The 25,048-nt window shown below is 43.1% G+C and overlaps 1 protein-coding gene across 1 annotated transcript; it reads left to right on the top strand.

Moving 5' to 3' along the window:
• Positions 1–920: 920 nt before the first annotated feature.
• On the top strand, positions 921–25,048 carry LOC131528285 (uncharacterized). The gene is made up of 2 exons (XM_058757341.1): positions 921–2,129; positions 25,039–25,048. Exon 1 carries the CDS (start codon positions 923–925, stop codon positions 1,730–1,732), a length of 810 nt encoding a protein of 269 aa, XP_058613324.1. The 5' UTR covers positions 921–922; the 3' UTR covers positions 1,733–2,129; positions 25,039–25,048.

Below are 25,048 nucleotides of genomic sequence, written 5' to 3'. Positions count from 1 at the left end.
CGTCCAGAGTCACAGCAGCACGTCTCAGCTGTTCACGTCACGGCTGCTCGTCCAGAGTCACAGCAGCACGTCACGGCTGCTCGTCCAGAGTCACAGCAGCACGTCACGGCTGCTCGTCCAGAGTCACAGCAGCACGTCTCAGCTGTTCACGTCACGGCTGCTCGTCCAGAGTCACAGCAGCCCGTCACGGCTGACCTTCCAGAGTCACGTCACGTCCGGGCTGACACACCCAGATCATCAAGGTCAGTCTTCCACTATCCCAATTTGATGTCTAGTTTGAGGGATGTACCGCTGGTGTCTGCACACACGGCTGGTATCCCCAAACCTACTCTCACTAACCCTCCTGTTCTTATGCATATTCCCCTGTCCGAGGCACTTCCCCTGATGGGAATCACTTTATGTTGCGTTTGGGCTGCGTACACCACCACAGAACTGCCCGAGGTGGCGGCACACGCTGCAGAACCTTCCGAAGCGGCCGGGCTCGCCTCAGCCTCTTGTATGGTGGTGGCGCCCTGCAATGTTCTCTCGGTCTGTCGAGTTGCGGTCGAGGAGACTGTTACCGCTGTAGAACCTCCAGAGGTGGCGGCAACCGCTGCAGAACCTCCGGAGGTGTCAGTGGTATCCACTCACCAACTCTCATCTTGCCCTGCCACGGCCACAGAGGCCGTCCTTGATTCCTCGTCCTGTCCTGTTTCGGCCAAGGAGGCCGTCCCTGAACTCTCATTCTGCCCTGTCACGGCTATGGAGGCCGTCTGTGAATCCTCTGCCTGTCCTGTCGCAGCCAGAAGGGCTGTCAATGAACTCTCGTTCTGTCCTGTCACGGCTATGGAGGCCGTCAATGAACTCTCGTCCTGTCCTGTCGCAGCCAGAAGGGCTGTCCCTTAACTCGCATTCTGTCCTGTTACGGCGAAGGAGGCCGTCAATGAACTCTCGTTCTATCCTGTCACTGCTATCGAGACTAATTATAAACTTCCTATGTTCCCTACCTCAGTCCTTGTGTCTGTGCATGTTCTGTCTCCTCCTTGTGTCTCCATTCTCCCTAGTTCCCAGGCTCTGCTGTGGGTTCCTGATCCGTCGTGGTGGTCTTCGGGTCCGTCTGCTCCGCTCTGGTCTTCTGCTCCACCTGTTCCACCCGCTCCGCTGTGGTGGTCCACTATCTGGCTCTGGTGGTCTTCTGCGCCACCCTGGTGGGCTCGTGCTCTATCTGCGCCGCCGTGGTGGTCTGCTGTCGGGCTCTGGTGGTCTTCTGCACCGCCGTGGAGATCTTTGGGTCCACCCTGGTGGGCTCAAGTCCCGCCTGCTCCGCCCTGGTGGGCTCAAGTCCCGCCTGCTCCGCCCTGGTGGGCTCAAGTCCCGCCTGCTCCGCCCTGGTGGGCTCAAGTCCCGCCTGCTCCGCCCTGGTGGGCTCCAGTCCCGCCTGCTCCGCCCTGGCTTCCTGCTCTGCCGGCTCTACCTCGGTCCCAGATCACTCCGCTTCCACAAGGACCTGGCCCTCCATCCCTCCCCCTGTTCCGCCTCCGCTCCACCTCCCTCCTGGATTAAAGACTGTGTGGAGCGTCTGGAAGCCGCTCTTAGGGGGGGGGCTCTGTCACGAATCTGGTCTGCACTTCCGTCCATTCACCACCAGAGGTCACTCGCTCACCACATGGACTTTCACACCACACACCACATGGACTCCATTTCCCATCATCCAACACTGATCACAGCTGTCACCAATCACTCATTGCACTAATCACACGCACACCTGATCCCATGCACATACTGATCACACACGCTTTATAAGCCTTGGACTTTCTCTGCCTCTCGGCCGAGTATTGATTGCGTTTACTGCTCTCATAGCTGTAGCAACTCTCTGAGCCCCTGTTAGTTTCCCTAGTGTTCCCCTGCCTGTCTTGGATTGTTTTCCCGTGTTTATTCTAGCCCGTGTTCCCTGGATTATCTCTCTGCCTTGCCCTCTGGATTCTGTTCGCCGATCGTCGACCTTTGCTTGCCCTAGGATTACTCTTTGTCTTGTCTCTGCCATACCTGTTTGCCATTGCTCGACCCTGCCTGTATTTATGACCATGCCTATGAATAAAAGCTTGCAGATGGATCCGCATGACTCACGTCTCGTCAGCCTCGTTACACATGTACTAATACTTTAATAATTACTTGACTATGAACTAATGAATAGTTAAGACATGTATTAATCAAGAACTAACTTAACTATGACATGAGTCATATGAATTACCGCATGAATAACGCCACCTTAATTACATGTTAGTTCCTGCATGTTAATTAATGTATTAATTAACACTTTGGGGTAAACTAAATCAAACATGCTCTAGAAGAAAGATTCATGAAAATGGCACACTGCAAAATTGTTTATAAATTTTCCACCTGCAGCCATGTCACAAACATCAGTGAATGACAGTGGATTACTTGCAATATTTACGTTTAACCTAACTCATCCAACGCACAATGATGCATTCATAATTAAAAACAACTTCATCTCATCCTGTTTTGAGTGATTCCACTGCTGCCCTCCTACAATAATGTATTCATTAAGCAGATGCAATTTTCCAAATTAAAATCAGTGTTAGCATAGAGATGATGGTTATGTTATGGATTGGTTTACTGTCTTTATATCATAATAATGCACTGAAATCAGATGTTTGTCTTGTGTTCTTGCTCTTCTTTTGGGCCACTATTGCCCCTTCAAAATGTTAACCTTCCTCCTAGTTCAGTTCCTTCTCCATCCAAATGCAGCCACGTGACCTCTGCTCTTCCACTTTTTTACAAACCACCAAAAACACCAAATATCTGATTTAGATGAGCTGAATATGTATAAAACATGTGTAATTGATAACTTTTTAAAGATGTGCCCCTCCAAGACAAGTCATGACATGATACATTGACAACTCATGAATTCATGTTAAGTTATAAGTAATTAATGATGAGTTAATAATATTGTGCCCCCCCCCCAAGTAAAGTCATGACATTATGATACATTAACAAGTCGTGAGTTAATGCTAAGTTAATGATGAGTTAATAATATTGTGCCCCCATGTCATGACAAAATGTAAAATATTTACGTATCTTTTATATCATTAAGATATTCTTATCGATGCATTTTTATAATTTTATCAATAAGTGATTTAGACTTTTAGACCTCTTAACCTAGCTCCAAACCTAAACCTACCCATTTTATAAACATGCAAGAAAATAACCATTTTAGTAACAATATAGCATTAAAAAAGTTTTTATAATCGCTAATCCCACTCCTACATCTACACCTAAACATAGCTATTTCTGTACAGTAGAAGAAAAACATGACAGACAAATAAATGCAATTACAATCATTTATTTACAATAGTCTAACCTTGAGGTCATAAACACATGAATTAGCATTTCTGCATTTGACGTTGAGAGCATAGGTCGCAATTTAGATATGTTTTTGAGATGGAAAAACACAGTTTTACAGATGCTAGAAACATGGCTTTCAAATGAAAGATCGATATCTTCATTTGAGCAGAATTTATGTTGTTAATCGCTGGAAATATTATCCAGATTATTTTCCTGATCCTCTCCCTCTCAGTGAACTCGTGAAGGCATGCGCATGCTGCTAGCATCATTCAAATACACACCTCACCAGAAACACGGCATGTCGCAATCTGTGACGAATGCAGGACGAGAGCCAATGAGTGTTCGATTATCCCGCCGTAAAACCTGTCGTTTGAAGCGGCAACATTTGAATTTGTAACGAACGCGTCAGTCAGCGCGGGCTTTGCTGTTTATGGTCGCTGGACTCGCTGCTCGGGATGAAGATTGTCGAATAAAGGCTTAGATTTGGGTCTGTTCCTCGCAGTCGTATGGATTCTGAAGATCTGGATTACAGCGCACGAATAAAATAGTTTCATTTCGTAATTATGTTGCGGTTTTGGTGTTTTTTTTTTTTTTTTATAGTTCTATTGTCAGTCACAGCATGTCGGAGAATACGCCTTTTGTGGCCCAAGGCAAACAAAGTAAACATTTCATGACAAGTATAGGTTAAACAATTTCAAATGTTATTTATTTTAAGGTTTAAAGTTAAGTCTTGTTTAACTTGTAGGCCTATTATTGGAAACGAGCTGGCAGCAGAAATCACACAACAAAACGAAATGTTATTATTTCATATTAAGTAAACGAGTAAACAATTTAATGATGCAATTGAAAACAAGGTAATTGATATGACAACTAATAATTAAATTAATTCCGCGATTTCAATATTCATAAGGATTCATTTTTGTCAATACGTAAGTATTTACATTTAGATGCTGAAAATACGTTAGTATTGTACGTTTTAGTGCCTGTAAAAACGTAAGTAAATGTACATTTTATAGAACCACATTTTATGTAAAATACATATGAATTATCATGAGATCACGTTGGACTTTACTTGACTGTACACATTATTAATAAATCATTAACAACTCATAGACTAACTAACATAAACTCATGCCTTGTTAATGTATCATTATGCCATGACTTTACTTGGGGCACGATATTATTAAAGGGGTGGTTTACTGCTTTTTTTCTTTGCTTGATTGTGTTTATGGGGTGCGATATAACATGTCTTCGTGTTTCGTTTGTTAAAAAACGCCTTATTTTTCATATATTTCACCTTTATTGTAAGCCGCTTTCGACTCTGTCATTTGAACGACCGGTTGACTTCCTGATTCTATGAAACCACTCCCTCAGAAACAGGCAATGGGCTCAGATTGGTTAGTTGGGCCGGTGTGTTTTGATTGGCTAAACTGCGTACTGCACATTGTCCGGAAACTTCACGCCCATTACCTTCAGGGGCGACAGTTGCATGTGCTCCGGTCAAATGTAAATAATGGTGTCAATATTGCCGTATCAGTTTGAGCCAGAATCAGACCCAGAAAGCGGTAATGAAGAGAGTCGAGCAGAACTTCCGCAAGCACGGCTCTTACAAAACGTTTCTGAATGGAAGTTTGCTGTTGTGATTACATATAATTTTTTGAAGTTTGTGTTTGTCTTATACACACAAAATAGCATCGAACTAACTGGCTACTATAACCAAACAGCGTTGGCTTGTGTTTACGTTCTTGATCAAATCGAAAAATTACGTCATAAAGTATACATGGAAAATACATTTACAAAATTAGTACATAATTACAAATTCGGGTCCAAAATGTTTGTACGCGTTTGTCAAAGACACACGAAATAGCATTTAACTAACTGACTACTAAAGCCAGCGTTGGCATTTGTTTACGTCCTTGATAAAACTAAAACATTACGTCTGAAATTATACATGCAAATACATTTAAAATTATGAAATCTTACTTACAGGTTGTGGCCCAACAACTGCTGCCTCTGGTTTTAAAGTTGGAACTGCTCCATGTTTTAGTAATAGTTTCTATGTGAATCCGGCATTGAACTCGTGTAGATTCTGGAAGCTGTCTTCTGTAAAATGCACAGCACAGAGAGCTAAATTAGGATTGTAATTGTCAGGAACATAATCAAACATAAATTTTAACCATTGTTGACGAACTACAGCATCTGTAGGAAGCCCAAACACAGAAGACCTGACAGCTGGGTGAAAATAACACCGTTTCGACGGCATGGCTACAACTCTCCACTATAACTCTTCCTCTTCGAAAAAGCCGCAGAACATGGCCTTGCCCCCTCTTTGGCATGTTCCGGAGGGAGGGGTTGATGCAAATTTATGGGTTTACAATATTATTATTGGGGGCACAATATTAACTCATCATTAATTACTTATAACTTATCATGAATTCATGAGTTGTCAATGTATCATGTCATGACTTGTCTTGGAGGGGCACATCTTTAAAAAGTTATCAATTACATATTTTATACATATTCAGCTCATCTAAATCAGATATTTGGTGTTTATTGGTGGTTTGTAAAAAAGTGGAAGAGCAGAGGTCATGTGGCTGCATTTGGATGGAGAAGGAACTGAAGGGTAGGAGGAAGGTTAACATTTTGAAGGGGCAATAGTGGCCCAAAAGAAGAGCAAGAACACAAGACAAACGTCTGATTTCAGTGCATTATTATGATATAAAGACAGTAAACCAATCCATAACATAACCATCATCTCTTCTAACACTGATTTTAATTTGGAAAATTGCATCTGCTTAATGAATACATTATTGTAGGAGGGCAGCAGTGGAATCACTCAAAACAGGATGAGATGAAGTTGTTTTTAATTATGAATGCATCATTGTGCGTTGGATGAGTCAGGTTAAACGTAAATATTGCAAGTAATCCACTGTCATTCACTGATGTTTGTGACATAGCTGCAGGTGGAAAATTTATAAACAATTTTGCAGTGTGCCATTTTCATGAATCTTTCTTCTAGAGCATGTTTGATTTAGTTTACCCCAAAGTGTTAATTAATACATTAACTAACATGCAGGAACTAACATGTAATTAAGGTGGTGTTATTCATGCGGTAATTCATATGACTCATGTCGTAGTTAAGTTAGTTCTTCATTAGTTCTTGATTAATACATGTCTTAACTCTTCATTAGTTCATAGTCAAGTAATTATTAATTAAGGTATTAGTACATGATAATTCATGTACTGTTATTGTAAAGTGTTACCATAATCACAAGCAAACTCATTCAAAATACTGAAAAGAGATACTCTTGTCACTCTGAAGTCTGGATTAGATCAAAAACAACATCAGCGTCATGACAGTCAAGCTAAAACAACAGATATATATGATTTACATTGCAGCACATTGCATGAAGAAGACAAGAATATGATCTCATTCATTTTTTCCTTATTTTTACACTAATTTTAGGGCTGACTACATTCATAAAAATCAACCTTCAACCATTGTTACTCAAGTTGTTGCATGAAAAAAAAGAAAGAAAGAAAGAAAAAAAAAGTAGGATCTCATTGCACAGTCAGACTTTTGAAAACAATATAGTGCAAAAAACTTTTTAAGGTAGTAACAAAATGTGCACTGTGGAATATATCATGCATTGTAAATATATACAACCCTAGACACCTAATAACATTTTTGAAAGCAACATTACATTAGAAAGGCTATATCAGGTGAATGGTAGAACAAAAATTACAGTGTTTACAATGAACACACTTATTCACATTTGATGAAGGGTAGTTTCCCAACCCGGTAGAGAAAGAGAAGAGGCTGCACTAAACTAGTCAAAGTGAAAAAACATAACTAATAGACGAGAGTTTGTTAGTATTATTTGCTGAAATCCATTGTGGAGCTGCAAAAATAATATAAGGAGAATATAACATAATCAAAATCACATTAGTTATTAGAATGAGGTAAAACGCTCTCCTTTTCATATGGTTTTCCTCTTCTTTCTCCCTCCCTCTCTCTCCTGGTCCTGACTGCTTCAGAGCTCTGAGAACAGCCAAACAGCAGAACAATTGAAAGGAGAGGAAGAGGAAGAATTGTGCAAAGAAAAAAGCAAAGTATAAATTATAGAGGAACAACAAAGTCATAATATTGAATACACAGGAAAGAAACCCTGCCACCCAGACAATAACAGAGCAGATCAGTCTGTATCGGAGAGGTTTTAATTTCAGAAAGGTTACAGGATCAACCAATGCCAGGTAACGCTCAACACAGATCAGACACTGAAACAGAGGACGACCAGTGATGGCGAGTCCATCTAAAAACTCCTCAGCTATCCAGAGAGTTTCATATTTATAAATGAGAAGAGCTAAGACAGATTTCATACATATGAGGAGCTCACAGACAGCGAGATTGAGACTGAAGAACTCTGCTGCAAGTCCATTCCCTGTTCCTCTCACTATAAGCCAAATCACATAGGAGTTGATAGGAAAACCCAACAGAATGGCATTGATATCTATCAAGGAGGTAATTTTAAAACCAACTTCCACTTCAGTGCTATTGAGATCAGAAGATTTTGACCCATCAGTGACAAAGATCTCACTGGAGATGTTCATTACTTCACTGTTTTCAGTCAAAAAACAGAACTGTGATCTATGAATGAGAAACAAAGTCTTAGTAAACCAGAACATTCTGGGTCTGTACAGAGTAAATGAGATCTAAACTACTTTAAATAGCACACATTAGTAAATGAGAACAGTTTGGTTGTCACATGTTCAAAATGCTATTCTAATTAACAAAAAATATGTTTAATTATTTTGCTCAAACAAGCAACAATCAACTCTTTACCTCTTCGCAGTTGATACAGTAATTCATGCAATTAAAAAAATAAAAAAAGTTTTAAATAAATAATTCTTAGAAAGAGTTATATCTATAGTCACTACAACGTCTCGGTTACGTACGTAACCCTCGTTCCCTGATGGAGGGAACGGAGACGTTATGTCGTGACGACATAGGGGATTTACTTGGGAGCCCCAATCATCTCTGACTTAAGAGAAAACGCCAATGAATATTGGCTAGTGGATTTTGCATACCTGCGCCACTCCCCGTGCACACGGGTATAAATAGGCGGCAGGTGCATCCACTCATTAGGTTTTACGCTGAGGAGCCGAGAACGAGTCCCTGGCAACCAGCGATGGTTCAAGATTGTGGCATGGGGACATAACGTCTCCGTTCCCTCCATCAGGGAACGAGGGTTACGTACGTAACCGAGACGTTCCCTATCTGTCGGTCACTACGAGTTATGTCGTGACGACATAGGGGTCTTATGGAAAGCGCCACAACCTGAACCCCGTCACAACCTTGTGGCATGCAGATGCTGACAAGCGAGCGCGTGACAGACAAATGCCATGCGAAAGGTCGCAACCTTCCCATCGCCCCAGCGCAAATTCGCTAACCTTGGTGCCCGCAGGGACCACTGAGTACATCGCTGCTGGAGATAGCCAAGCCGCTGTTCCTTTCCCACAGAAGTCGGAAGGGATTTCGACCTTCAATGAAAGATAGCTTCAAGTCTTTCCTATTTGTTGTTACAGCTTGGCAGTAACGACGGGGAAGCGGGCCTTCCAGAGAAGGGCGCTACGGAGGCCACATCCTGCCCGAAGGGAGGTAACATGTGGAGACACTGATATGGACTGACCCAGGCCTGGGGCAGTACTACATACGACTGGACCCTGGGGCAGATCCTACCTAAGGGTAGGGAGGAGAGCTGCCAGCAGGGCCTGACAGAAGGCTCTGTCAAAGGGAAGACACGGGTTTACCGTGAGGGAAACCTTACCGTGGTAGAATACACATATGGGATTACCCGAAGGGAATCAAGCCATACGGACACCTAGCCCAGTACAGGGGCTGACCGGAGACCCGGGCAAGCTAACACAAATACTGGGCCTGGCGTCAGACTGCTCCGCCCAGTCTGACTGCCGGGGGTGCTGGAGGAACTCCACGAGGGTTCGCCGTCCGGGGAACTGAACTGGAGGAGGAAAACGCGCTCGTATCCCGGGTGAGGGGAATGGCGCAGCAAGCGTGACACCGGCCAGCTCTTCCCGCCACTTACCTGTTACCCAACACACGGGAAGAAACTGGCTCGATGCGGAGATTGTAAAATCTCGCAAAGGTGTTCGGTGTCGCCCAGCCCGCAGCTCTACAGATGTCTGGCAGAGAGGCGCCGTGCGCCAACGCATAGGAGGAGGCAGCACTCTGTGTGGAGTGAGCCCTCACCCCTAGGGGGCACGGCTCGCCTTGGGATTGGTACGCCAAGGCGATGGCATCCACTATCCAGTGGGCCAACCTCTGCTTGGAGACAGCCTTCCCTTTCTGCTGACCTCCGTGGCAGACAAAGAGCTGCTCAGAGCTTCTAAAGCTCTGGGTGCGGTCCACATATATGCACAATGCTCTTACGGGACACAGCAACGCCAAGGCTGGATCTGCCTCCTCCGAGGGCAGGGCTTGCAGGTTCACCACCTGATCGCGGAAGGGCGTGGTGGGAACCTTAGGCACGTATCCAGGCCGGGGTCTCAGGACAACGTGAGAGTAGACCGGCCCGAACACAAGGCACTCTTCGCTCACCGAAAATGCTTGGAGGTCCCCGACCCTCTTGATGGAAGTGAGCGGTCAGGAGCGCTGTCTTAGCAGACAGGAACTTAAGCTCAACTGAGTCCAGCGGCTCAAAGGGACCCCTCTGAAGCCCAGCCAGGACAATAGAGATCCCAGGGGGTATCAGGGGTGGCCTAGGAGGTTCAACCTCCTGGCACCCCTCAGGAACCTCACGATGAGATCGTGCTTTCCCAGGGACCGGCCGTCCACTGCATCGTGATGGGCCGCAATAGCAGCCACATACACCTTCAAGGTGGAGGGTGACAGCCTACGCTCCAACCTTTCTTGCAGGAAAGAAAGCACTACTCCAATCGTACATCTTCGGGGGTCTTCTTGGTGAGAAGAACACCAGTTCGCGAACAGACTCCACTTCAGTGCATAGGCTTGCCTTGTTGAAGGAGCTCTAGCCTGAGTGATGGTCTCTACCACAGTCCGTGGGAGACCGCTCAAGTCTGCCGCGTCTCGTCCAGGAGCCACACGTGGAGGTTCCACAGATCTGGACGCGGGTGCCATATGGTGCCAAGCCCCTGAGAAAGGAGGTCCTTCCTCAGAGGGATGCGCCAGGGAAGAGCTGTCGCAAGGAGTATGAGTTCGGGAAACCAGGTCCGGGTGGGCCAGTACGGCGCGACCAGCAGGACCTGCTCCTCGTCTTCCCTAACCTTGCACAGTGTCTGTGCAAGCAGGCTCACTGGGGGAAACGCATACTTGCGCAGAGCCCGAGGCCAGCTGTGTGCCAGTGCATCCGTGCCGAGGGGGCCCTCGGTCAGGGAGTAATACAGCTGGCAGTGGGAGGACTCGCGGGAAGCAAACAGGTCTACCTGAGCTTCCCCGAATCGACTCCAGATCAGCCGGACTGTCTCGGGATGGAGTCGCCATTCTCCGGGGAACGTGAGCTGTCGTGAGAGCGCGTCGGCCGCACGATTGAGCTCCCCCGGAATATGGACAGCACGCAGCGACTTGAGCCACGTCTGACTCCAGAGGAGGAGATGGCGGGCGAGCTGTGACATGCGACGTGATCGTACACCTCCCAACCGGTTGATGTACGAAACAGTCGCAGTGTTGTCCGTACGGACCAACACGTGCTTGCCGAGCAGCAGTGGCCGGAACTGCCGCAAAGCTAGATGCACTGTCAACAACTCTAGGCAGTTGATGTGCCAAAGCAGTCGAGGCCCTGTCCAGGGCCCCGAGGCTGCCTGCCCGTTGCATGTAGCGCCCCAACCCGTACTGGAGGCATCCGTCGTGACAACGACATGCCGGGACACTTGTTCTAGGGGCACCCCGGCCCGTAGAAAGGCAAGGTCCGTCCAGGGGCTGAAGGAGCGGCGACACTCCTGTGTGATGTTCACACGAAGTGTACCGCGACGCCATGCCCACCTCGGGACTCGGGAGTGCAACCAGTGCTGAAGTGGTCTCATATGAAGCAATCCGAGCGGCGTGACTGCGACTGCGGATGCCATATGCCCCAGGAGCCTCTGAAACTGTTTCAGAGGAACCACAGTCCTGCCTCTGAAGGAACTCGGGCAGTTCAGCACTGACTGGGCGCGATCCTCCGAGAGGCGCGCCGTCATACTCACCGAGTCTAACTCCACACTAAGAAAAGAGATTCTCTGCACAGGGGAGAGCTTGCTCTTTTCCCAGTTGACCTGAAGCCCCAACTGGCTGAGTGCTGAAGCACTGGGTCCCTGTGATCACACAACTGTTCTCGCACGCGGGCCATGCTCGAGATAGTTGAGGATCCTGATGCCCACTTCCCGTAGCGGGGCAAGGGCGCCCTCCGTGCCTTCGCGAAGACACGGGAGGGACAGGGACAGCCCGAAGGGGAGGACCCTGTACTGCCATGCCCGACCCTCGAACACAAACTGTAGGCGGTCTGTGTCTACAGGTGTCCTTCAGGTCGACCGCTGCAAACCAATCCTGGGGCTGGATGCATTTGATATGCGCCTGTTCGTCAGCATCTTGAACGGGAGCCTGTGCATGGCCCAGTTTAAGACTTGCTGGTCCAGGATTGGTCGACGACCACCGCCTTTCCTGGGTACGATGAAGTAAGGGCTGTAAAACCCTTGCCTCATCTCGACTGGAGGGACCGGCTCGATTGCATCCTTTGCCAGGAGGACAGCAATCCCCTCGCGCAAGACAGGAGCGTTCCGAGCTACCACTGAAGTCTCGAGAACGCCGCTGGACTTGGGAGGTCGCCTGGCGAACTGAATCGGCGTGGCGAGTCGAATCATGCCCGTGAGCCAACGAGACGGGCTGGGCAGCGTGAGCCACGCCTCCAGACGCCGTGCAAGTGGCTCCAACGGCGCGATCGACGTACCTGCGGTGGTGCAGCGAAAGGGAGTAGAGCTGGATGGTACAGAAGGCTGTGCGTTCTGAGGCATCCTCGCAAAACTCCCTGGGTCCCAGAGAGGGACTGGCTAGAGGTGCGTGGGGAGGCACTGCGTCCCCTGAACCGCACTCTCTTGGCCGCTGGCAAGATGGGTCGTGGGCGAGAGTGAGGAGGCAACGCGTCGCACATTGTTGGCCCGTGGACCTGAAAACCCGGAGGAAAGGGAAATTGCTCTTTCTTTTGACAAAGTGGGGGCCGCTGGCCCTTGAGCCAGCGTCGGAACAGAACCAGAGATTTTCCACCCGGCCCTCCTCCGGGGGAAAGAGCGGCGCTGTCCCTGCCGTCTCCTGAGAAAGAGCAGCTTCCCACATCACTGGGTTGCCCGTGTCAGGGCCGCTTTGTCGCCTATCTGGGCGATTAGGGGCCAACTGGGACACGGGGGGCGCCGCACTCCTGCGAGAGGCTCGACGCACCGGCATATGGGACAATTCAGCATGGGGCGGAGCAGCTCTGGAGGATGCGGGAGGGCGCCCACGGCGACAAGCAGACTGGGGCTTGCCCTGCGGCGGAGCGGTGCATCACGCCGGGGCAAGCTACTTACCTGTTACCCAATTGGCCTCGGTCTGCTTCTGTACTGCCGAGAACTGCTGGGCACAGTCCTCGACAGTGTCGCCGAACAGTCCAGCCTGGGAGACGAGAGCGGCGACACCGCTCTTCTCAAGGCTGAGCCATAGATGGCCCTCTTGGACCCCAAGTGTGGACATCGCCTCCCCGAGGGACTGCGCTGTGACTTCCATCGCCCAAAGGGCACAGTCAGTCACCGAGCACCGAGCACCGAGCCACGGCCCGTGCCGAGGAACCAATCATCTCACCGCGAGGGCTCAGGACTAGGAGGTGTGCACGCCTCCAGCCCGATGCTCGCGGCGGCCCGGGAAAGCACGGCCGTCAACTCTGGGTCCGACTCGGCGGCGGCCGCGACTCCCGAGGGAGGCAGCCCCGCCGAATCTTCATCCTCAGAGGACGATTGCCCATCCCCCGATGCTGCGATCGACGTCTGATCCTCTATCGGCGCACCAAATGAAACGCTGGGCACGCCGTGAGACGGCACAGCAGAATCACCGGGGAGCCGCACAGAACAGCTGCTGCGGGAGGAGTGAGAGGTCCGTGGGGACTGGCCCGGCGGAAAGGCTCTCACTGTAACCCTCAGATCGCCCAGAGCACTAGCCGATGGTTCTCTGCTCGTGGCAGAGAAGCCAGCGCGGGTAGTGACAGAGGGAGCCCCTCCCATCCCCGTGAGGAGAGAGAGGCGCGATCGCAGCGCTGCCATGGTTACACGCTCAGAACGAACGCATAAACCATCCACGAACGCAGCTTCAGCGCGCTGGATGCCCAGACACTGAAGACAACGATCGTGGCCGTGGATGGAGGATAGGAAACGACCGCAACCAAGAGGACACGGCTGGAACGGCGTCTTTAAAAAGACGCGAACCGACCGTGATTTGCTCTTTTAGGAAATCTGCTCTTTTTAGTTGAAGTGCCCAGGGGAATCGCTGCAGACAGGGACACCGCTGTTCGCACCGTAACGCCAACCAGAACAGCTTCCAGACAGATGATGAATGGCTCTTTGTGGAGATCAACACGTTCATCCACTCGGTTCCGAAGCAAAAATCTAATGAGTGGATGCACCTGCCGCCTATTTATACCCGTGTGCACGGGGAGTGGCGCAGGTATACATGCAAATAAATTAGGTGACACCTTATTTGGTTTGTAAGAATTTTATGCACAAGACAATAAAGCTGTGAAATATGTCTTTAACCCTCTGGTTGTGTTCGGTTCAAAGCTCTTTTTCCCTGAAAATACTAGTTAATGTTATCGTATTGGACTCAAACTTACTGACTTTGTTCACACAGGGTATACTGTAAGTACTTCTCAGAATTTTTTTTATTAATATCTCAATATAAATGTATTAATATTATTATTAATATTAAATATCTCATTATGCTATATTATCACCATATACTGGATTCATTCTTTTTGTCAACTTGTTTTCTTTCATGTAGGACTGGTTTTGTGTTTCTATTTGCATCTGATTAATCGTCCTAAATGAAAGAAAAGTTGACAGATTGAATATTTGGTGATAATATAGCATAATGAGCAACGTGATCTCATGATAATTCTTATATATTTTACGTAAAATGTGGTTCTATAAAACGTACATTTACTTACGTTTTTACAGGCACTAAAACGTACAATACTTACGTATTTTCAGCATCTAAACATACAAATACTTACATATTTTAAGCATTTAAACGTACAAAACTGACGTATTGACGACATCTAAAAATGAATCCTTACGAATATTGAAATCGCGGCATTAATTTTATTATTAGTTGTTTTTAGTTGTCATATCAATTACCTTGTTTTCAATTACCTTGTTTTCAATTGCATCATTAAATAGTTTACTCGTTTACTTAATACGAAATGATAACATTTCGTTTTGTTGTGTGATTTCTGCTGCCAGCTCGTTTCCAATAATAGGCCTACATAATGTTAAACAAGACTTCACTTTAAACCTTAAAATAAATAACATTTTAAATCGTTTAACCATTACTTGTCATGTACTTTGTTTGCCATGGGCCACAAAAGGCGTTTTCTCCGACATGCAGAACTATTAAAAAAAAACACCAAAACCGCAACATAATTACGAAATGAAACGATTTAATTTGTGCGCTGTAATCCAGACCTTCAGAATCCATACGACTGCGAGGAACAGACCCAAATCCAAGCCTTTATTCGACGATCTTCATCTCCATCCAGAGCAGCAAGTCCAGCGACCTTAAACAGCAAAGCCTGCTCTGACTGACGCGTTCGTTACAAATTCAAATGTTGCCGCTTCAAACGACAGGTTTTACGGCAGGATAATCGAACGCTCATTGGCTCTCGCCTGCATTCGTCACAGATTGCGACATGCCGTGTTTCTGGTGAGGTGTGTAGTCCATCAACGACCTTGACGTCTAAACTCTTCTCAGGTGACAGGGTTGACCAATGAAATCGAGTCAGAGACGTGAGTCATAGCTGCTGGGGTGGGGTTTTTGCGTAGGGGACGTGGTTTGCGCCTAACTGGTTTGGGGGAAAAAAATCACGCATTTGAATGATACTAGCACGCGCGCACTTTCACAAGTTCAGAGAGAACGAGAGGATCAGGAAAATCTGGATCATATTTTCAGCGATTAACAACATAAATTCTGCTCTGCACCTCACACAAACCTACTGTATTCCGCCAGCGAGGACTGCGGCTGCAACGCATCGTCATTTGGATTACTTTTGGTAGCACTTTTGACATTTTTGCAATAAATAAATGATTGTAATTGTATTTACCTGTCTGTCATGTTTTTCTTATACTGTACATAAATATATATGTTTAGGTTTAGATGCAGGAGTGGGATTAGCGACTATAAAAACATTTTTAATGCTATATTGTTACTAAAATGGTTATTTTCCTGCATGTTATTTTCCTTACGGTCAATTGCGTTTTATATCCTTTTATATTCGCTATAAAATGGGTAGGTTTAGGTTTGGGGGTAGGTTAAGGGGTCTAAAATCTAAATTGCTTATTAATAAAATTATAAAAATGCATATTTGCTGTAAAATGGGTAGGTTTAGGTTTGGGGGTTGGTTAAGGGGTCTAAAAGTCTAAATTGCCTATAGATAAAATGATAAAAATGCATTGATTCGAATATCTTAATTATATAAAAGATACGTATTTGTATAATGACATGGGTATTACACTGATATAACAATGTAAATGTGGTTTATGATGGAATTTCTTGAGTCCTCATAATTCAGATCGCTTAAAACAATATTTTATTAAAAATGTATGTGTGATGGGTAGGTGTGCAGTGTATACAGTTTGTACAGTAATAAATAAATAAATAAAAAATACAAATATTACACCTAAATGGAGGGTCCCCAAAAACCATGTGTGTAGTAATACTGTAAATAATTGTCCCCACGATTATAACAGATTATAACAGCATATAAAATGATGTTTATGAAAATAAAAAAATGCAGAAACTTTACTATGATGGGTAGGTTTAGGGGTGTGATTTAATATAAAATTAATTAATATAATGTAAATATGAATATAAAAGTGTGTAAATATGATGTAGAAACTTTAATTTTATGTGATACAAATACAAATATATAAATAAACGTGAATCGAATTGAAATATGAAAGAGAATAAGACTTGGACGATTGAATGTGTGTTTGTGTACTTGTTTAACCTACGTTGTTGGGGCCAAGCGTCCTCTCAGAGAGGAGCATGAACATTTTGACTTTGCATGGGGCATTTTATTGAAAACCATGGGTAAATTACTTATAAAACACATTAATTATTTATTTTGTAAGATGTAAAGTTTTCTGTGATGGGTTAGTGTTAGGTTGTAAAATGTATAATTATCTGTAGATAAAAAACAATAGGAACCTGTGTAATGTACCATTAAGATAGTTAAGCAAACGTGTGTGTCTGTGTGTGTGTGTGTGTGTGTGTGTGTGTGTGTGTGTGAGAGAGAGAGAGATATTTTTATTTTTAACAAAACAACTTTATAACATCGCTTTTTCACCTCATAACAAAATTAATTCCACAACAGATCAAAACACAACTCTCCTTCCACCACATTACAGGCAGCATCCCTATAACACCACTGTAGGGCTTAAACAACATATGATTCCTTAACTGCGGTTAAGAAATTTCCCTTGCGGTAATTTTGAGTGGCTCAATAGCGCGGTATGCGGTTTACATAAATTATATGTATATATGTATATAACCAATGAAACCAAAACTAAATCGCGTTGAAACAGGAAGTGAAGTAAACATAAGATAATGACAAAATAATGGTCCACATAACAAAACATAAACCTGAAAATAAGATCGTTAGTATATTGTTAGCATATATATATATTGATGACAGTTGATCCTCGAATCTGACTGACAATACTTTATCTGTTGATATTGTTCTAGACGGGTGTTCTAGACGGGCTGTCAGTCAGTGCAGTTTCATTGTTACGCCACAAGGGGGTATTTAATATTTTCTCTAAACTTTCAAGTTTAGACAAGCACCTGCAATTCAGGCCAAATTAAAGATAAGTTGTGTGTGAATTTGTACATATTACGTTGGATAAACGTTTGCAGTTAGTTTTTAATATTACATTCTTGAGGACTCTATGCTTACATTTCTTTTCAGGAGCACTAGTGCTCCTACTTAAAATGAATAAATAAATAAATAAAAATAGGAACAGACCTCCTGATCAATGACAGGAGGGTAATTCCTGGGATTCGTAACATTTCAACTTGGAATATACATGTTTTTCAACTACATGTGATTCAACTTCTAAATACCCCACATCATTAGGCACATATCAAACTTCCAAAAAATATTCATCACATTTTAATATATCATATTCAGAATATCATATTTTCCCACCTCAGGCATTAAAGACCTTTTATCAATTTGAGTTTTTTTCCAGCTTTTTTTTTTCTTTCTGCTGCAAATGTGGGCACAATTTCTGATGTATGATGCTTGTCCACGTTTAAGTCGACATATTATGTCAAAACTTCTATTTAAAACAAAAATATGAGTTGTCATGATTTTGGAGTATATATATTTACTGAAACCATTCATTAAAATTATTAATAAATTAAGCAAATAACTCAACCCTGTAACAATGAGAAATACATATATTTGTGATGGGGTTGAGTGTGACGGGTTGTGGCCACTACTGCTCATGTAGTGTAGGAGAGTAGACCATATATGGCAGCAATAAAATAAACACATTGTATATACTTATGAATGAAAATAAAATGTTGTAAAAGTAATAATTTTCCATCTTAATTTTATATGACAGGGTTGAGTTGTTAAGCTTGACAGTACGCTCCCTGACTATAACATGCCTCAAAAATATGAATAAAAAGCATGATTGCACTAACCATTTTCTGCACCACTATTAAAGAGACCTGGATGAAGTCACATATGAGTGGAGACTAAATTATTATGGGCGAAGAATGGTTAGTGTGACAGGGTTGAGTTCAGACTGAGAGACATAACTTTACAGTCTGTTTTTTTTAGCAAATATTTTGCATTTTTTTTAGAAAAATATTTTTTACAAGAAAGGAACACAAGTAAATGCTTACATTGTTGCCAAAAATCACAGACACTATGCACATTTTGTACAAACTCAGGGACATTACAAAATGCTTGGTTCAAGATAGATATAAGACATTATTTTATGCTAAAAATATAAAAATGCAATAATTATTTTTATTAATTATAATGGGCATCCCGTTTTGTGAACAGCTTCTAACAATTCATTTTGATGAACCACCACTTTAGAAACTCTGGGGGACTGAAATATTACCGAATCCCAGGAATGACCCAGAAATTAACCTTCCTATTGTTATTTGACTCCTTGAAGTTTTATTTATTTATTTTTTAAAACTTTGTAATGCCATTTTTCTAACTTTATTAAATGTATGTCATCTTTTGTGCCAAAAAAAAAAAAAATTATATATATAAACTTTTATCAAAAATTTTAACTACACAATAAATTCAATTAAAATAATAAGATATAACAATCAGGAAGAATAAGTTTCCAGTCAAATGAAATCAGCATCAACAATTCATCTTTGCATGGCACAGAAGAGCACAAATGTGGCATTAAGGAATATTTACAGAATTAATGTTTTAAATATATAAATTTCAATGAATTAAATGACTCAATTTATACTTTAAAAATGAAACAGAAACTGCCAGTAGGTGGCATCAAATCACTGTCTTTGTCACTGAATCATTCATTCAATCGATTTGTTCAAACGGCTGATTCATTTAGGAACGAAGCAAGTGACTCTCTTTATGAATGGATCATTGAATCATTGACTCACTAGATTTGTTCAAAAGCAAAGATTAATTCAAAAACGAAACAGCGCTGTGTTAAAGGCTTGCGCAGAGGCTCAGCTGCAACTTTGTTTTTTATATATATTTTTGTTGACGAAATAGAGCAAAATAGACAGTGGTCCTAAAATGTAAGTCACTTAATATTAACTTTTGTATAAAATCAAAAATGTATAAACTGTTGTATAAATTAAATTTCACATTTGCAAACTCTCTATAATCATTAAAAAGCTGTTACCCTCCGTTCATCGCTATCTCACAAACTTCCATTTTAATGAATGAAGCTCTCTACACACTTAATATATTATTTACATCGTCTCTACACTTTGTTTGTTACAATGATGACACCAACTGCAGTCTGCTTTCACGCTCTGTGCTGTGAGGAGCAGCACGCGCAGCGATAGAGAAGCATTTCTATTGGCTGCAGTCTGCAGATATTAAATGGCAAAAGACAGCATTGCGCAGCTGACCATAAACACAGCGCTATGTTTATATGCAGAACTGGGATCGCTTTCGTAGTCTTTTGAATGGATAAAATATAGAAATCACTTTAATTTCCAAATAAACATAGAAATGAAACGCCGTCCCCCCTCGAAATTCACTCCCCGGACTCCGTCACCCCGCGCCTGTTCTGTCCCCGTGTTCTGTTAATCATGTATTTACAGACGGTGAACCCACATTCTACTGCCATCTCAACACAGCTGAGCCAGTTCTACAGCTTTATTCGGTCACACTTTATATTAGGTGGCCTTAAATACTATGTACTACAAGGACATCAAAAAATAAGTACAATGTACTTATTGTGTTCATATTGTATTGCAAAACATTTCTGCTGCTATTGAGGTGGGATACGGGTGAGGTTAGGGACAGGTTAAGTGGTATGGGTAGGTTTAAGGGTGGGTTAAGGTGTAAGGGATGGGTCAACAGTGTAATTATAAATGTAATTACAGATGTAATTACATAAAGGTATTATTAACAATATAAGTACAATGTAAGAACATGTATGTACACAATAAGTGCATTGTATCAAATTATTAATTTAAATGCAAGTACATAGGCCACTTAATATAAAGTGGGACCCTTTATTCTGATGAAGCAGCTGACCACCGCGTCCACCTTCACCTGTCTCTGCTGTCCATCCCTCACTACTGCAGTCACACTGAATCTGATCATGGATGAGAAAGAGACATCGAGGCTATCATTGTCTGAGAGCACAGAGAGGATGAGGCTCCCTGTACCACACAATCTTGAACAAGAGCAGAAGAACGCGTGCGGGACAATCTAGCTGCTGCTGTGTCTGCTCCAAACATCTGTGTGCCTGCTCTCTATGAGAACAGCTACCTGTAACACATTTACACAGAGCAAAACATTTTACATATCATGTTGTCAGCATTCCATTTCTTGACAAATTTCATTTCATATGTTTACAATTACATGCTAATTTTTGATATAGCTTCATTACTTTTGTGGTGTAATGAACTGGTCAGCAGAAGGTTGCTGGTTCGATCTCCGCAGTCGTCATCACCGGTGTCTTTACTCCGAGCTGCTGCAGGGGGATCGGGGTCTCTGTAATAAGAGCATTGTAAGTCACTTCTGCGGCAGTGGAGGAATATAGAAAAGGCTCCTGCGGGATGGGTCTGCGCTGCTAGCGGAGGCATGCTCACTGCAGGTCATGGGTAGGGGAGTGGGGTGAGGCAAGGGCTGTGGATAGGTCTGTGCCGCTAGCGGAGGCGTGCTCACGCTAACGTCTGATATTGGAAGCTGAAGGTCACTGAAAAGGAAAAGGGGTTATTAGTAGCAGCCAGAGAAGACTGAGATGTATGGACCTGTGCCTCAAGCGGAGGCGTCCTCGTGATAGAGTTGGACAGTGGGGCTGTGGGCCATGGGTAGGGGAGGGGGTTGGGAGTGGGGTAAGGAAAAGGCAGTGGATGGGTCTGAACCACTAGCGGAGGCAGCCTCACGCTAGTGTTTGCTATGGAAGCTGGAGGTCACTGGAAAGTAAGAGGAGTTAGAAGTAACTGGAGGAAAAGACATGGGAGGGCCTGTGTTGAAAGCGGAGGCAGCCTCATGCTTGTTTCAGCTTCTGTAGATCATGGGAAGGGAATGGGGTTTTGTGACATCCTGCAGAGCCTGAGTATTCTGCACCGCTAGCGGAGGCGACCTCATGCTAGTGTCTGCTATGGGGCTAGAGGAAACTGGAAAGGAAGAGGGGTTAGAAGTAACAGGGGAAAAGACATGTGAGGGACTGTGATGTAAGCGGAGGCAGCTTCACGCTTGCTTCAGCTGCAGACCATGGGGGTTTGTGACATTCTGGGAAAAAAGCTGTAGAGCCTGTGCAGCTTGCACTGCTAGCAGGGGCAGCCTCGTGCTAGTGTCTGCTGCGGGAGTTGGAAGCCGTTGAAAAGGAAAGGGGTAAGTAGGGGAAGTAGAAGGAAAGTCTGAGATGTGAAGGCCTGCGTTGCAAGCAGAGGCAGCCACATGCTTGCTTCTGCTGCTGTAAGGAAAAAGGGGAGTGGTTTGTGACTTTGGCGGGACATGCTGAAATGTCCTGGTAGCCTGCAGAGTTGCCAACTATTTCTTTTTTATTTTTTTGCTAGATTTAGCAATTTCTCAGACTACCCTAGCGACTTGTTTTTCAAAGCAACTAGCAACAATTGTAGTTATTTTTAAAATTTACTTGGCAGCCTTTAAAAAGTGAATGATGAAAGGCATGCATTTTTCGTTTAATCAAACTTCGCTTAAACTATTGAAACAGCTAGCCAGCTAAGCGGCACATCGGCTGGTAACACTTGAGAGGTGCCTAGCAGTACGCACTTCATATAAGAATTAAGTTGCAGGTTGCACTTGTTCAATAATTGTTTATGATATGGCTTGATTTTTAGTTTGTACTTATGATTGTTAGTCATTACTGTTGGTCCACTGTGATCAACAGTGAAATGAGTAAATGAAATACAGGTAAAAATGCTGGTGAGAAAAAAAAAATAAAAAATACAGAAAGTTTGAGTAATTCCAGTGTGTGTTCTAAGCACTTGCGTCATGGTTACATAATGACATTAACCTCCGATGATGGTGCATTTGAACCTTCAGCAACATTGGGCAATCCTTCATAGAAACTGGCAGATATTAAGTTGTTTTCTTCATATTCACTCTTAAACAGCTCCCCATAGAACCTTACGGCTCTCCTCCTTATATCATCTGATTCTGTCAACACCTGACCATTTTCATACAATAAAGAGTGAATATACCTGCATTGGCCATTTTTTTTCTCCAGACTGAAGAAAAATTTAAATGGAGCATGCATTTCAGTTAAATCCTGGTACCTTGACCTTACCAAAGCTCCTTGTGCCTTTATACCAAGCATATTCTCTAAAAGAGATTTTTTGGACTTTAATGTCTCAACTTGCCTTGAATCTATTTTAACATCAGCCAAATCTTGTAAATTAACTATTTCAGATTCCATTTTTTTCATAGCTTGTGTAATATCTCGAGAAACATTGAAACCATACTGTTGACAAAGCAATATTATTTCAATCTCTCCATAATCCCACCATTGTCTCAAATCACTAAAACATTGCTTTCTTAACTTAAATTGATTCCAAAAGAAACAAAATTTAACACCTCCTTAAATTTCTCTGTGCAATTAAAATCTCCACCCAACAACACATATTCATCAGTTTTACAGTTCTGTAAAATTGTATATATACTATTTAGAAAAATAACTCTTTCTGTACCATTTGTAGGGGCATAAACATTTATAAAAAACATCTTAAATTTCTCAAATTCAGCCCGTATTATTATAAGTCTTCCAGCTATTACTTCTTCCACCTGATATGATACAGGCAAACATTTTTTAGAAAACAAAAGAGCCCCACCACCTCTATTAGAACTCATATGTATTAACAAAACTTCTCCCTCCCATTCTCTTTTCCAGTCAATAGCATTGATGCGATCACTATGAGTTTCCTGTACATACATTACATCTATGTTCTTCTGTTTAACTCTCTCCCCGCCAGCGTTTTTAAAAAAAGTTGCCAGCCACCGCCAGCATTTTTGATGATTTTCACCTAAATTTGACTGTCCTCAGAATATTTTCTGCTATGAATATAAGAATATATTATATATCAAAATAAAGAACCAAGCCTCTGCTTTTAAACAAAATAAACAATTTTATTCTATCTTCGTGTGTTCATGTTTTATCACCATTTGAATGCAGATAGGTTTCATCAAAAATGTGACATTTTGGACAAAAAACTGAGAAAAATGCATTTTTATCAAAGTAGTGCATTTTCTAGCAAAATACATTCAGATGTCATATTCTTTCACCTGTAAATAATTATATGAATAATTTAAATTGCATTCAATAAACAGAACAAACAGACACACACACACACACACACACAAACATATACATACATATGATTATACACACACACATACACACACACAGGCTACATACATACATATGCATACATATACTGTGCACTCACACACACACACATACACACATGCATACATTCATACATACATGCATGCATGCAGATAGATAGATATATAGATAAATCTATACAGATAGATCGCGCCCACACACACACACACCCCCCTATTCAGATCCACGAATCGTGTACAACTATCGATGTTTCTGTGTCTGTAAATGTCTGTAAATCTCTCTCACTGACTACTTCGTCCCGATCAGATTCAAAATGGTCAAAACATGATCTACATAGGCTATATGATCTATATATGATCTACATTTTCTCTGATCCTTCCACTTATGCCGATCGTCTTCTATTCGTACCCTAAAGACCCGGAAGTCCCGTACCTCATTCAGGACATGCGCTAGGGCTTTCCTTACCGTAATACACCTAGAACATGGATTGCCGTAAAAACTCGTCAATGGCGGGGAAGCGTTGTCTCTTAATTGACGATATATCTCGTCAATGGCGGGGAAAGAGTTAATTAATTCAAACAACAAAATTATTTTCTGTATATCTCTTGTACCATTTATATTGAGTGAACCCACCCTCGCTGCACCCATTATAAAGAAAATAAAACACAAAACATTCCAAAAAAAAGAACCAAAAAATTAATGTTGTTTCAAAACCATTTTCTGTTTGTAGCTCTTGTCTCAGTTTAGCAACAAACTTTTTAAGCCTATAAATCTCTTGCACTGTAAACTGTTCAGTTCTTTCACTCCTCATCAGTGTTCCAACTGACTCGATAAACATTCTCCAATCAGGAAAAAAATCCACAATTTGTACTTTTTTCAAGTTCTTAGTCTTTTGCAGAAAACCCCTGATTTTTCTGAATGAATAATCATTCCTCTGTTTTCCAATGTTTCTATTGTCATTTACCTCTCTGTCAGAATCATCTAATGCACTTTGTTCACTCTCATCACATTTATCATTGCTGGTGCTAGCTCTTCCCATGTTTAACTTTGCCCTTTTCCTTTTAATAGACAGAGTTTTAAAAATCTCCTCTTCGTTCCCCGATTCGCTGTCCGTTCCTCCTTGTTCTAAAACTGTCTCTGCAGCCTCAACCACATTACTAGATTCAGCACTTAAAACGTCTCCTTCACCCCCATCTGTCTCTTTTATCTCTGTGTCATTCACTTGTTCAACCACCTGCTCTGTTGATTTTTCACTATTTATCGCATTATCTTGTACCTGCTTTTCCACAATTACACCACCATCCTCAGCAGCCACAACATCTGTTTTCTCCGGACAGGCACATCTTATGTGCCCCTCCTGTCCACATCCAAAACATCTCATTGTTTCAGATGATGCAAA

The sequence above is a fragment of the Onychostoma macrolepis genome, chromosome 21, assembly GCF_012432095.1.
Source record: "Onychostoma macrolepis isolate SWU-2019 chromosome 21, ASM1243209v1, whole genome shotgun sequence".
NCBI lineage: Eukaryota > Metazoa > Chordata > Actinopteri > Cypriniformes > Cyprinidae > Onychostoma > Onychostoma macrolepis.
The sequence above is the reverse complement of the archived record's forward strand: the minus strand, read 5'-3'. Positions and strand labels throughout refer to the sequence as shown.

Excerpts from the sequence above, each read along its gene's own strand:
- LOC131528285 (XM_058757341.1), top strand. The coding sequence starts at position 923 with ATGAACTCTCGTTCTATCCTGTCACTGCTATCGAGACTAATTATAAAC.